The sequence below is a fragment of the Streptopelia decaocto genome (genome assembly GCF_964273445.1).
Source record: "Streptopelia decaocto genome assembly, chromosome: 10".
Lineage (NCBI taxonomy): Eukaryota > Metazoa > Chordata > Aves > Columbiformes > Columbidae > Streptopelia > Streptopelia decaocto.
Window position 1 is genome coordinate 12,827,601 of NC_138665.1, and position 14,092 is coordinate 12,841,692.

The 14,092-nt window shown below is 54.0% G+C and overlaps 1 protein-coding gene across 3 annotated transcripts in view; it reads right to left on the reverse strand.

Moving 5' to 3' along the window:
• DLG3 (discs large MAGUK scaffold protein 3) overlaps window positions 1–14,092 on the reverse strand; it is a gene marked incomplete at its 5' end in the record, with an annotated part of 79,502 nt that overhangs the window by 41,758 nt on the left and 23,652 nt on the right. For 2 of the 3 annotated variants that reach the window (XM_082062226.1, XM_082062225.1), the window contains one exon: window positions 11,879–12,205. The exons of the other annotated variant lie outside the window; for it this stretch is intronic. In XM_082062226.1, the coding sequence (XP_081918352.1) occupies window positions 11,879–12,205 (327 nt within the window). Of the gene's footprint in view, window positions 1–11,878; window positions 12,206–14,092 lie in introns of those variants that run through there. 3 annotated transcript variants of the gene reach the window in all.

Below are 14,092 nucleotides of genomic sequence, written 5' to 3' on the forward strand. Positions count from 1 at the left end.
CTATGATATTTTCTCGGGAGCAGGCTATCTCCTCATTGCCATCCTCTGGGTTTATACATTCCTGACAGAAACCAACTTCCTCACATAAACCAGCGTGGCAGTCCCTAGCATCTCCTGTTTTAGTTGATCGTATTTCTGAACTTTCTACTGTCCTTATTTCATAGGCGGGAAAGATAGGGGTCAACCGGACTGTGGTATAAATCTTGCCCTGAAAGGTTCTGCTCTCATATGGATGCAGCAGGAGGTAGTTAATTTGATTTATTCAGATGCTTTCTGATCTTTCCTGCAGCTGTAACTATTGGTTACAAAACCATAGTTTTTATGACAATTAATTCTCTAGCTCAGGCAAATATGACCACTTCCAAGCACTCAAGCCAAACCCCTCCCACACACATAAGAGAATCACAATTTTCAGGTCCAATGTCTTGGGATCTCCATGGCCCAGAAGCAATGTTAAGCTGGGAATATCCCCTCTCTGGCAGTACATAGTTCTTGTATTTAATCCAGATAATTTGTGAGATAGCATATATTAAACCTGGCACTGGCTTTTATTAGTCCCCAGTGCAATTCTAGGAAGGGTTTCAACATTTCAAGGCAAAAAAGAAGCACTTCTACTGCCAGCAATTAACAAACGATGGATGTTTGAACCTTGATGTGCCAGAGGCCAGCTCTTATTAGATGAGTTTCCAGGAAGGATGCAGAAGATGCAGCCTAAGTGAATGTAGCCCATCACATGCCCCATGATTTATGAAATGAATTCAACTCCAAAAATGATGCTTTGGATCCCTCCCAGGGAGAAGTGCTCTGTATGATAATGTTATGGAGGCTTTTGCAGGTCCAGTTCGAGTCCTCCACTGAGCCCCACTGCAGTGTCTTTGTTGAATTACTAATAGCCCACAAATCACACATCACATTGCCTAGCTCTCACAGCGGTGAGCCCTAAGGACACGTTTTGTCTAGCCTGCTCACTGTGCACTGAGCATCCTTTGCAGCCATTCCACACTAGTGATTTTTACATCTCAAAATACTGCTAGAAGCACAATTTCCCACTCAGGCTCCAGATGGGACCCAGGAGATGCCGAATGTGAGTGGCTGCTTAAAACAAAGTCACACGTGGTCAGCAGGAATTCAGACCAGGAAATCCCTGCTTGCCTCCTGTGGCCAGCTATTCCAGCTACTACAAGGAAGGCGTTTGGACATTAGCTCTGACTTCCACTTGCAAATATTCTAACATTTGCACCTTGACTGTTCTGCTAGAGAGTCAGACAAGACCCAAGACTCAGAAATATGAAGAGGGCCTGAAAATGAAAAGCCTCTGCCTCCCTGTGCCAGGCAGGTGCATGCACCAAGCCCTCTACTAGCCAGGGGAGGAGAGAGAACATCATTTTTTCCTGGGCAGCAGGAACTTGCTGGTGAATTAACCATGCCCTCAGTTCTATAGGGAATGGTAAGTAATTTATGCCCTAAGGAGTAGGGGATTGCAGCATGCAGGGAGGAAAGGGAACAGGGCTGTGCATTCAGGTCACATTCAATGGCGGCTGTCAGATCTCTTCCATCTAAACCATTTCATCACATTGTTATTATTTACCAAGCCCTGATTGTGCTCAGAGAGTTTACAAAAGGAAAGAAAAGAGGTCTGAACCCTATAGTGCTCACCCCATAGCAGCAGGACCACCAAAGCCCAGCAGAGCTGGAGATGCCCCGAATTCCCTCCATCAGGCAGAGGTGCAGGGGGCTGCACAGATCCTTGGGCTCAGCCCAAGGGAAGCTGTGGGGAAGGTGGGACACAAGGAGGACCCTGGGGAGTAAGGGTCGTCACTGCATAGATGCAGAGAGATTGATCTAGGCACAAAGTCAGCAAGGCAGAGGACAGCTGTTGGGAAAATCTGGCCAGCAGCAGGAGTCAAAGGGAATAGTGGTAAAGGGGGATGAGGTTTGAAGGTCAGGATTCAAGAGCTTCCTGGTCTTGTGGGGGCTAAGAGAAGCAGAGTCTTGCATTTACCTGTGTCCAGGCACCAGCACTCGAGCACCATACGATGGTCCCAGTGGCAGCCACGGCCCAGGAGCTAATAGACAGAGCGGCAACCTGCCCCATGCAGCCCCCAGCCAAGCCCCAAACATCTACAGGAATCACCCTTCAACTCCATTTCTATCGCTGTCATCTGCTGGGGAAAAGGTAGGAATTGCAAAACATGATGATTTTCCAAACCTTCCAACCAAAAGAAAAACTGCAATTAAATGCAAACAGAGGAGGTTCATTAGCTTACTTCTGAGGGCTGAGCATTGCCCTGTGGCGTTTCCCCAAGGACTGCTCTCAGGGCTGGCCCATGGGAGCCAAATAGGGAGACTGAAGTGAAAGTTCAAGATACTCTGTGCACAAAGAGGTGGCATGGGGGCCAGCCCACAAAACTCAGGAATTACATACCTCCTCCAGACAAAATAAAAGTGCTGTAGACATCCCAGGCCAACAGCAACTAGATTGTGCCCACACATAAAGCCATTTCCACCTTAACTAGCAACAAGACTCAAACAGGAGCCTCCAGAGCTGACAAATACCAAGCCTATCACACAGAGCTGGTCTCCACAGGAGGCCAGTGTGGACCATGTGTCACACACCAAGAGGTGCGCAGGACAGGGTTGACTATCTGTAATGCTGGGCTTAGTGCATGAGGAGCAAAGAGCTAACTTAACTCTTTTATTTCTGCAACTTTCCCAGATTAGATCACAGTGAAAAGTCAATATGCCTTTTAATATCCTTTGCTTCATACCATCTGAGGTATAATGGTAACACTCAAAAGGAAATGGCTCTGGAGATAAGTGAAATTCAGTCTTTACATACTTTTGAAAGCTCTCAGGGGCAGAGGCCAAGTGGGGAGATGCCCAACAGAAACATTTAAACAGCATGGACACACTGGGCTGCTTGTAGCCCAGCTCCATCAGCTTTGATTTTTTTTTTTTTAGAAGGGTGTTAAACCATGGAGAAAGCTGTGCATTTACAGCTATGAAAGCAGCTGCTCTGTGGCAGGACCCCACAGTGCTGGGCGCTAGCTGTGAACTCACAGGTACCAGCTCGGGGATGCTGAGGAGTGCTGTGATGCTGCCGCGGCAGCGGGGTCGGCTGCGGGATGCCTGGGCAGCAACAGGCTCCTGCTGCCAGGGGGAACGACTTCGCACCAAACTAAAGAATTCGTTTCACAGGAGCGAGCCCAGGCCCTGCCAGCACAGCACTCACAGCAAGCCCGTGCTCCCCGCTCCTCACCCTGATAAGCACTGACACACTCACCTGCTTCACGACAGACTGCCCTGCCCTTCGCAGAGATGCTGGTTTTTCCCAACACTGGCGCTGCCTACTGCACCAACCCAGAGCCCATCACGTAGCTACCAAAAACATCACCTCCCAAAGCACCTGAGATGACGCAGCTCCTCCACAGCAACCTGTGGGCACTTCTGAGGTCGAGGCAGGACAGAAACCTACTCCTGAGGCTCCCCATGCCCAGGGCAAAGGAGGGGACGAGTCCTGGCTCTGCCCCTGCAGGAAGGCAGGTGTGTGGAACTGAGAGGTGCTGGCACCATCGCTCCAGGCTGCTCTGAGCTCCCCCAGTGCCTGCACACCTACAGACCCTCTCGGCTTTCCCTTGGCTGTGCCTGAAAAAGCCACCTCACAGAAATGATGCATGGCACATCCCTTCCCAGACCGAAGCCTGGCTCCCAGCTGGCCCACAAGATGAAGGGCTTTTCCTACATCTCAATAACAAATCTATGCTTTGGTCTTCCTATCCCTTCTCAAGGGGAGAGGTACCACACTGCTTCCAGAGGCTGGTCCCCTTCTCGCAGCTCCCTGCGCTCACCTCTTTTTGCCTTCACAGGCTCCAGAGCCGATGGTGCTTGGCAATGTCAGAGGGCTGCAGAGCTCCGAGGGAGAGCTGCATCCCTCAGGGCTCCCATGGGCTGGGACAGGGAAAGGAAGCAAAAGAAAATGGAGGCTGGAAACTTCTGGAGGCTGAAGAATTTCATGGCCATAGATGAGTCTCCATTCCCTTTAAGAGGGCTGGACAAAATAACTCTCTTTGCATTTTTTCCTCACGCACTAGAAGAGCGAGCTGCTGGCTGACACTGTTTGGGCAGGGGGAAGTGCACATAACCTGGCCAGTGTGCCTACATGAAGGGGAGCAACAGGCTGAGCCTGACCCCATGCCCTCCTTTTGCACAGCTTGAAATGTTGCATAAATGACATAGGAAACGATGCCAGGGCCAACTACAAAGCTTGCAAGTGCTCGGACCCCCTGTGTCTGTCCCTGCTGGCCAGAGACCGGCTGCTGCCCGTGCCCTCGTGCTTGGCTCCCAGCCTGTCCAATAGCCAAGAGCAGCCCTTCTCTCCAGGCTGCCTCTGGGAGACAGCAGAGCTGGGCTGTCTCGGTGGCATGATCAGGCTGCAGGGACACGGTGGCAGAGCCCCTGCCCCAGGGCTGCGCCTCGGCACTGCCACAAAGCACCACGGCCATCCGGAACTGGGGAATGCAGGACTTGAAAGGTCCTGGTCACAAGGATCTTTGGCAAAGCCACCAAAGTGCCCAAAGTGTAATGCGAACACAAACAGCTATCGAGGGTTTAATCTTTGTTTTCGTGCCTTTTTTTTTTTTTTTTTTTTTTTTTTTTTTTTTTTTTAAAGACTAAGCTTAAATAGGGACTGGAAAAAGCCTTCACTCAGCAGGGAAGGAAGAAAGCTTCCCCAAACAGAAGCTCTATGGAGTCTAAGTTTCCATTTAGAAACCATTAAGGCCAGCGTGTTCATACTTGAAAGTTAGACATCCTGTTCCAGGCTCAGCACATTAAAATAAATGACCCAGTTTGCAGAGGTGCTGGGCTCTGGTAGCTTCCCTCTGACCTGGTGGTACCAAATAAAATTGACTCAATTCCTTTTTTCACAGGAAGAGTGATTATCATCTGAAAGACTCACGTGCTTCCTCCCTACCCCCCCCCCCCCAACAAATACGTATGTACATGGAAAAAAAAAAAAAAGAGTGAATAAGGGACAGTGTTAAAAGATTTCTTTGGTCCCTGGGATTCAAATACCCTGTTTTCTTCTCTTCAGTAAGTTCCAGTGCACACCTAGTTACAAAGTGTTAAGAAATGTGTTTCTGTTGGACAAAAGCAAACCAAGATCCAACAACAGAGCCTCAAACTAAATTCCAGTTATGACAAAGGTGACAAGAGGGTATTTAGGGCCTGGCCTACGGTGCTCTGAAGGACCATGTGTCCCCAAAAATAATCGCACCCTCTGAGCAGTCCTTAAGCGAGCCACATCCAAGTGAGTTTCTGCAGACTAAACTGTGAAGTTCATTTCAAATTTGGGTATTCTGAACTTGTTAAACACCGTATTAAAAGTTTTCATCTCCAAGTCCCCAATATATGTTCACAGCACACTGTCGGATTTGCAATGAGGGCCCTTGAGGGATCCCTGCATTATCCCATCTTCGCATGTGTTAAAACCAGCTGTGAGCATTAGCACAGCCCATTGCACCCGCAGCGCTGGCACGACCTTACAGTGAGGGTTATGCCCATTCCCGAATCGCAGCTGCGATGCGGAGCCAGAGACACATCGTCCCTCCTGCCAGCACAGGGGGTTTGGGATGGCACACAGAGCCCCCATGTCCCAACCACACTGAGCTCCTCGTGCCCCTCATGTTGGACCTGCTCTTCCCTGGGACCCAGAGACCACGGTCCCCGCAGAGAGCATCCTGCACGAGGCTGTGCACCACAGGCGCCCAGCACACAGCCACAGCCATGGCTGATTATAGCCTGATTAAGTCTTAATGAATTCTTCTGTCTAAATGAGCATCTGCAGCAAAGGAAGGAGCGGAAGCTCCTCTCCTCCCTTCATGGCAAATGAAGCACCGAGGAGCTTACCCACACGAGGCAGCTCTCCAGGGACAGCGATGGCTTCTGCTTTGCTTCCACCTCCCACCCACCTGCACTCCCAGGGTACCTGGATGGGACCTCTGGTTCAGCCGTCCCCTAGGCTTCCCTCTCATGCAGCCCCCTGTGGGACCCTCCTTCCTGAAGCGCGTCCTGAGAACGGCCAGCAGATCCCTGCCAGATTCCCAGCACCAGTCAGAACTAGGCTCAGGCAGGTCCCAGCCACGTTAACACTTCAAACCATGAGAGAGCCAGGTGGAAAGCACGGCCGTGGGGATGCGGGGAGCATCCCTCCAGCAGTGGAGAGGGCAGGTGCTGCCGTGGTAGAGGGTTAAGGTCTTCCTGTCACCCCCCAGGTTCTTCACAAGGAGCCACCTCCTCCACATTGGCTACATCCCTGCTGAAACCCGCCCCTGCTTGACCCTGGCTCCCGCACCAATAAACTCTCCTCCTAGTCCTCCTCCTTTGCAACATGGCAGGGCCATATCCTCCGTTTTCAGTGGGTATTTTCCTGTTCTTCTACACATTGTGCTGATGGGGTCTCTTCTACCCATGTGACTTCAGACACTGCCTTTACAGCAGCAGCTACACCGCAGTTATGGCCAGTTTGGACACCAGCTTCGGTGCCTCTTTTTGTGCTGCTCCTGGGGTCCCTTTGGCAGCTCAACACCCCAAAACCAACAGCGGGGTGCAGCTCCAGGGCCACAGTCTGTGCATTTGGACTGGCTGGCAGGCAGCAGTTGGTAATCCAGCCAGAAAGGAGGTAAGCTCAGTCCTTCAACTCCCCTTTTTAATTCTAGCATTACCCCTTTCTGTATTAATGGGATGTGCTGGCAGGGTCAGCAAGCAGAAGTGCACAGCCCCTGTCCGAGGGATTCATGTGCTCAAGAGAAGGGGGAAAAGCCTTAGCGGTGAATAAAGAAACAAAAGAGAAAAAATGTCCTTGGCTGCCCATTGCTAAATGAACTCAGCATGTTTTGGGAAGGAACACTGAGAACGTCTGACCCACCTCAGCCCAGTCCAGACAGTGGGATGCTCTGGGTGGGGGGGAACCAACTCACGCAGCATCTGGGTCTTAAGCCATGAGTTTCCCCAGAAGATGAACAGGGAGGTGGAATTACTTTATAAAGCATTAACTGAGCCTTGGTTCCAGCTGGATGGCCAGAAAGGAAAGCCAAGTCCATCAGAAATATCAGCTGCCTCCCAGGTCCAACAGGCAAGGGGCCGAGGGTGGGCACGACGCTGGGTTTGGGGGAAGGAGAGCAGCTCAGTGCCTGGTTATAGCAGCTCAACTGGGTGATGACGGCAGGATCACCAGACGGAGGTGCCCAAGAAACAAGCTGAGAGGTGAAATCAGATGGAGGGAGATATATTAGGAACAGACACGCAGATTTACACATCGTGAGTGAGGAGGTGACAAACAGGTCTGTGGGATGGGAATCAAAACTCTCACAATGAGGGAGCGGAGTGTGATGAGGAGTGGTGGAGAGGGAAGACTCTCCCGGGACTCCGGCTGGCAGGAGGACATGCTGGAAGAGATGCTGGAGGTGGAGAGAGGGCAAGGGGACCACCAGTGACCAGGGCCGAGCAGACAGACGGGGTCAGGAACAGACAAGTACTGCATTGTGCGAGGGAGCCAGACGCAAAGGGCAAGTTTCACTACAGTTGTATCTACATTTAGGTTGCCAAAAATACCTTTCACAGATTGGCTGTCTTTAATTAAAAGCACGTCTCCTGTGCTCCCGGCATGATGCAGAGCTCGTCCTGCCATGCGGGGCTCTGCGTGGATGCTCTGTTGAGGGACTTGCCCGTGTCTCCCCACACCCTGCCCGCAGGTCAGGCAGTGGTGCTTTCCCCCAAACGCCCCTCCACGGCACAGGCACAGAGCAAAGGGGGAAAACTTCACCCCCTTCTTGTTTTGGCTTCTCTCCTTCCCTCCAAACGTGGAGAACGCCTTCCTCCTCTCTCCTCCTCCACCTTCCAGTGCAAAGATTTAGCTAATTTCTTCTATGAATAGCACAGGAGTAGCCATAGCAACATCACCCTGCCAACCTCACCACCTCCACTGCCTCCGTGTCCCCGGCACCCTGTTCCTCTCACCCTCCCTCGCACCTCCCCAGGGAACATCTGGGGCTTCAGCCATTTCCCACGAAGCAACCGGCGCTTGGCTTCCCGCCTGCCCCCCTCAGCGCTCTCCCTCCTTCCTTCCAGCCATGCCTGCCCATCGCTCAGAAACCCAGCCCGGACCCTCACAGCCTTCCCAAATCCTTTTCCTCGCCCCCACCACCCATTGCCAAAGAGCCAGAAGCCCCAAATCCAAGAGCATCCAAAGGCTCAGCAAAAGCTGGTGCTTCCACCAGGATGTGATGCCCTGTGTTCACCTGCTCCAGGTAATTTCCCAGTGCATGGGAGGAACTATAACAAGCAACCTTTGTGCATGGAAAAACAGCACCTTTGGTGAAGCACTCACTGCAGAAGATGGGCAGGGAGGACCTGTCCCCCCCCTCCACCTGCCTGGCCATGAAATGCCTCTGCTGGGGGGGCACACAAGCCTGGCACGCTCCAGGCACTTGCAGGTGGTCACAGGCTTTTCGATGCTGCTCTAACCCCTCCCCCTGCACCCTCCTGACCCTCTAAGAACAACAAAGGGGCTGTGGGAAGAAGAGACAGCAGGATGTTGCATTTTTGGCCAGGCAGGGTGAGCAAACCTGCGGCAGCCCCGGTGGCAGAGGGCACTTCCCAACCACATGCTGCAGAACTGCACTGCCCCGCACTCCTTCCCCAGCCCCCAGAGGAGGTGCCTCTGCCCCAGTCACCCCAAATGCACACAAAAACACTGGTGAGACCCTTGGGAACCTCATGGCGGGGCTCCACTCAGGCCACTGTGCCCAACACCAGGGACCTTGGTGCGAACTAAGCCACAGGGCTGGTCCTTCCCTGCGGGATGGAAAGGTGCTGGATGCTGCTGGACCCTCAGCGCAGGGAGAAACACAGGGGAAGGGGCTCTGGCATGGCCAGGCAGCTCAGCGCTGCTGTACTGAGAGCCCGTGGGCGTCACTGTGCAGGGCAGAGGAGGGGTTTGAGCGCTCTGCTCCTCTGGTGCTGTGCATCAGGGATGCTCCCCTGGATCGCGCTGCCATTCCTCCCCCACAGCCGGGAGTCCTCCTCTCACCCCAGTCTGGCTGTGGAAGACCCTAGTCCCCTGCCAGCAAACAAGGGGGTTCAGTGATAAGCTGGCCAGAGGGATGGTGATGGGAACAATGGAGGACGGCAACGACAGCAAGCACAGGGAGTGGAGAGTAATGAACACGGGACATGGATAGATAATGGAGAAGAAACGGAAGAGATCTCAGAGGAGAGATGAAAACCAATGCAAAAAGAAATGACAAATCCAGAACTCAGAGATTTCCTCCCTCCCTATGGGCAGGATTAGGGGTTCTCAGTTACTGGCATTGCCTGAGCAAGCTAATTCGTGTCCTACAGAAGAGGAGAGGCAGAAGGAGAGAACTGACAGGGCACCGGAGGTGGGAGGAGGTGCGGGTTGACGTTAGGACTGTGCTGTGTGTGGGGCAGCACGTGTGGGCACATCTCACACGCTGCGGAGCTGCACACAGGGCCTGTGAGCACGCATGATGTCAGAGAACATACACCACCATATGCAACTGTGAGCACGTTTCCGATGACAGAGCATCCACACACGCGACCGCGTCAGCGCGCGCAGGCAGCGAATACTCTCCTCTGCTTTCATGAAGAAGTAAGGGGTGAAAAAAGGCTTAAATGAGAAGCAGTGAAGCTCCTTGGGAGGTGAACAGATCCCTGCTTTCTCACGGAAGCCTCCTGGCCCACACACTCCTTCCCACCTTTGCTGCTGGAAGTGCTTCCAGGGACAGGGAGCTCATTTAAAGGGGCAGCCCTGAAAAATGGAACCCTACCTCTAGCCGAGGCTCTCGAGGACACAGAGACTGCCTTCTCAGCTCCTGCGAATTAGACCAGCTTCACATTTGCAGCATCTGGACAAATCTACTCAAAGTCTGACATCTCCCAACTACCCAGAGCCAGACCAGTCTGCTTGGGCACATGCCATGCCCAGCTGTTTCCATTTTACCACCTTTTGTCCCTCTGCTCACCACTGGACTGGGAAGAACATGGATTCCTGATGGCTTGGGCACTTTGCATCCTCGGATCAGAAGGGGAACGTTGCTGAGGTATTTGCTGCAAAGCTTTACTCATTGCATACATTTGCTACACACCAGGGAACAATCCTGCCTGCTCTGATACAGGCAGCGCACATACCACACACGTCACATTCTACATGCAGACCCTGCTATGCTCACGTAGCCTCACACATTGGCATCCCCTCTGTTGCCTGCAACGCCGTGAGGAGCTTTTGATTTTTTTTTTTCATCTTCAGAAAGGCTAAGGCCAAGCAGAGATTCCCAACATGGACTTTCAGAGCAGCCCAAGCCCTGGGGCTCCGTGGCAACACCACAAAGAGACAATGATTTCTCTTCCACCATTGCAAAAACATGAAAGGCTCCCCTGCCCAGCCTGCCACAGCAGCAATGCAGCTGGCATCGCTTCCTTCCCAGCCTGCTTGCGATCATCTTACCAGGAACCCTGGGCCGAACCTTTCATGCAAGCAGCAGTGGAAAGGAGGGAGCAGACATGCTTCAATTCCCTGCTCCTACACAGCTCCCTGAGCTTGCTGCTCTGGACAGAGGGAAGGAAAGAGATAGCAAAGGAAAGATGGAAGAATGCTTGCCAGGAATCAGCAGGCAAGAGAGAGCTGAGGCTGATTTTGATGCAAAGAATGCAGAGAAAGAGACAGAAAGCAGGACCAGGCTGATAGGAAGGTGGCTGGGTTTTTGGGTGCTTTCTGTAAACATCATCTGAGCGTATCAGCTTTGAATCTAATTATTTCAGCCAGAGCTACAGACTGAGACAGTAATGAAGAAAAAACAGGGGAAGAGAAGAAGAGGGTTGTGTTTTCTGAGGGGAAAGGAAGAGAGAATTCCCATTGATTCCCGTGTGTCTGCCTGCTACAGCATCTTGAAATAATAATTAGAAAGATCAATAAGAAATCATGTGAGGTTTGAAGATAATGAATGAAAGAGGCAGAAGCAAATTGAAATGCCTTTCTCTAAAGCAGGGCAAATATTGTTTTTCAGGCAGGGTCTAGCCTCCATTTTAATGCTTTGCAAACAGCTACAACCATTTTCTAAGCTAGCTTGTGGGTTCAAGACAAGACTGGTCTCTCCATTTAGGGGAGAAATAGAGACACAGCCTGAGAATGGGTCCTGGAGGAGAACACTAATAAAATGAACGTGTGTGGGAAGAAATGGAGGCAGTGAAATGGGGCAGAAAGCACACAGCATGCCAGCGACCAGAGCAGGGTTACGTAATAATCTCGGGGAGCAGGGACGTAGCAGCAAAGTGAGGAAACCACAACTCAGTGGAGAGTGGGTGCCAGTTTGGGAGTGCTGGCAAGCAGCACCTTGAGCCCATGAGGCGGCCTGGCAGGCAATGCGCCCCACGCCTGCTAAACACAATATAATGGGATGCCCTCGACACTGCCAGGGCTTCAGGCAATGGCACTGTAAGCAAGAACCTCAGGTGAGGTGTCTGAAAAACATCACACCCAACACCTGTCTTGTGCCGAGCGAGACCCAGCTGAGCTCCGGGGAGGCTGCTTGGATGCAGAGCTCCCACGCTGGGCAGGACCACGGCAGCCAGCCTGAGCAACGGTGATGCCAACCTAGGCAACGCTGGCAGCCAGCCTGAGCGATGATGACAGTCAACTGGAACAACGGCGGTGTCCAGCCTCAGCAATGCCAGTATCCCCCCTGACCGCCCGCGACACCCACTGCACCCTGCCACGACCCCGTCACTCTCCCCCATCGGCCGCCCGCCCCATCCCATCCCGTCCCGCACCGGGGAGCCGCTGCCCAGGGCTGGCCCGTACCTGCTCGTACCAGTCGCGGCTCGAACACGTGCACTCGGGCCACCAGCCCGGGCCGCTCCCGTTCACCTTGGGTGCGCTCTTCCCCGGCGGCGGCGGCGGCGGCTTCAGGGCGGCGGGTTCGCGGGCGGGGGGCCCCAGCTTGGCCTTGCCGCGGGCGGCGGGCGCGGCCCCCCCGGGCGCGGGCAGGGTTTGCGAGCCGTACCCGCCGTAGCCGTACTGCTCGTGCTGCCACTCGCCGTAGGAGGGGGGCTCCATGCGCCGCAGGGCCGCCATCCGCGTCACCTCGTAGCACTCGGGGCACTTGCAGCAGTGGTGGTGCTTGTGCATCGCTGCCTTCACACCATAGAGCCGGCAGGGAGGGAGGGAGGCGGCGCGGAGGGAGGGATGCTCGGGGGGGCGGCAGCGGCCCCCGCCCCGCGCAAGGCGCGCCTGCCGCCTACTCGCCCGCTCGGCGCCCCCGGCCCCGCGGGCGGGAGAGGGGGAAGGAGGAAGAAGGGGAGGGGGGGGGGGGTTACAGCGCGTTGATCTCCGCGGGGGCGCGCCGCGGCATCGCCTGCAGCGTCGCTCAGTCCCGGGGCTGCTCCCGGTGCGGGGCGCGGGGCAACGGCTCCGCCCCGCTTCGCTGCATGGGGCAGCTCAGCCTGGTCCGGTTCGGTTTAGCCCAGTTTGGCTACGGCTTAACCTGGTCCGGCTCAGCTGAGCCCGGTCTGGCGCGGCTCGGGAGCGCGGAGCGCGGCACCTGCGGCGACGCGAGGCATCCCTCGTCTCCACCCCCCCCGCCCGGCGGCCAATCCGCGCCGGCGGAACCTCCGCGCCCCGCCCCGCGCTGAGCGCGGGGGCTGCGGGGGAGCCGCTCGCCGTGCGCCGCGGCCGCCCTGGCCCCTACCGGGCGGGGCAGCTCCTGGGCAGCGGGTCTAAAACCCGGCCCCGGGGGTACCTGCGCTGCTTCCCGGCAGCCTACGCTCGCGGAATCCAGCAGGAACAGAAATTCTCCGCTCAACAGCCTCATTCATCACCTGCGCTGCCCTCACCGCATCCCCAGATGCACCAGGCAGCTCTTGTGCAGCTGCGTTCCTCTATCCCCAGCACGGCGGCGGGCAGCCCTGCCAGCTCTGTGGTTGTCACCAAGAGGTGTTCACTTCAGCTGTGAACCACGCCGGAGTATGAAGTCATTTTTCCAGACCTGAACCGTGGTCACTAGCTCGGCAGCAGCATCTCTGTTGTATCCCCACATCAGCTCTCGTCCTGCTTTGCTGGAAACGCTACCGTGCGCTCCAGCACAGCACCCTGGGGATGCTACCATTGCCAACTGAGCCATAGGTGAGTGTAGAAACCTCTAGGGCCTTTGCTGGGCCTTCCACCACTGCCATCAGGGGATGGTAAAAGAAGAGCAGAAATGCCCTCTAGTGCAGCAGGGCAAGGGCTTTGCTCCCTGTGCAGCTCAGACAGCCCCTCACCTCTTGCACAGAAATGCCAGACTAGGAGAAGTTCAGAAGTGAATCATGAAGACAAATTCAAGGATAGAATGAAAAACCATTACAAAAACCCACATCTGGTCAGTTAGAACCTGAACCTGGCCTCCTAATGCTTAAGTGTTGTAATAAACACTAGAGTGGGTGAAGAATTGTTGGAAAAAAGGGTACATAAATATGCAGAAAAGCAATGAAAGGTACACGATAAGGCTTCCACAGGATATGGGTAAAGGAATGAGACAGAAGTGGGAGAGGGCCACAAGTTGAGCCACAAGATGTGGTGGTTCAACACCCCAATTCAGGCTGCAAGATCTGCAGGCTCCTGCTGGCCTTGTGCATCCAGCACAACATGGTCCTGCTCACCAGCAGGAAGCGTGTGACAGCTGGACAGATGAATGCTCCTGCCTACTCCTTGTTTCTTTAGCTCTTTAAGCCGCAAGGCAAAATTACTTCTGCACTTGACCACTGCAAACAGAGGTGTTACTGCAGTGTTTGTTCCCAAGTGGTCAAGTGAAATATTAATAGTTGCTTCTGGATGAAGTGGAAGAAGACATCCCATAATCAGGATCTGCATTGTCTCCAAGCCCCATGGTCTTCACCATGTGGTGCAGAGCCTGTACTCTTCAGCACTGCCTGCACTTCATTGCCTCTGGGCTGCTCAAGTTACCTCCATCACAGGTTGGATGCTATGATCACGTGCTGCTCCATGCTTCCTGCCATGGAACAGTGTTGTGGCTCAGAT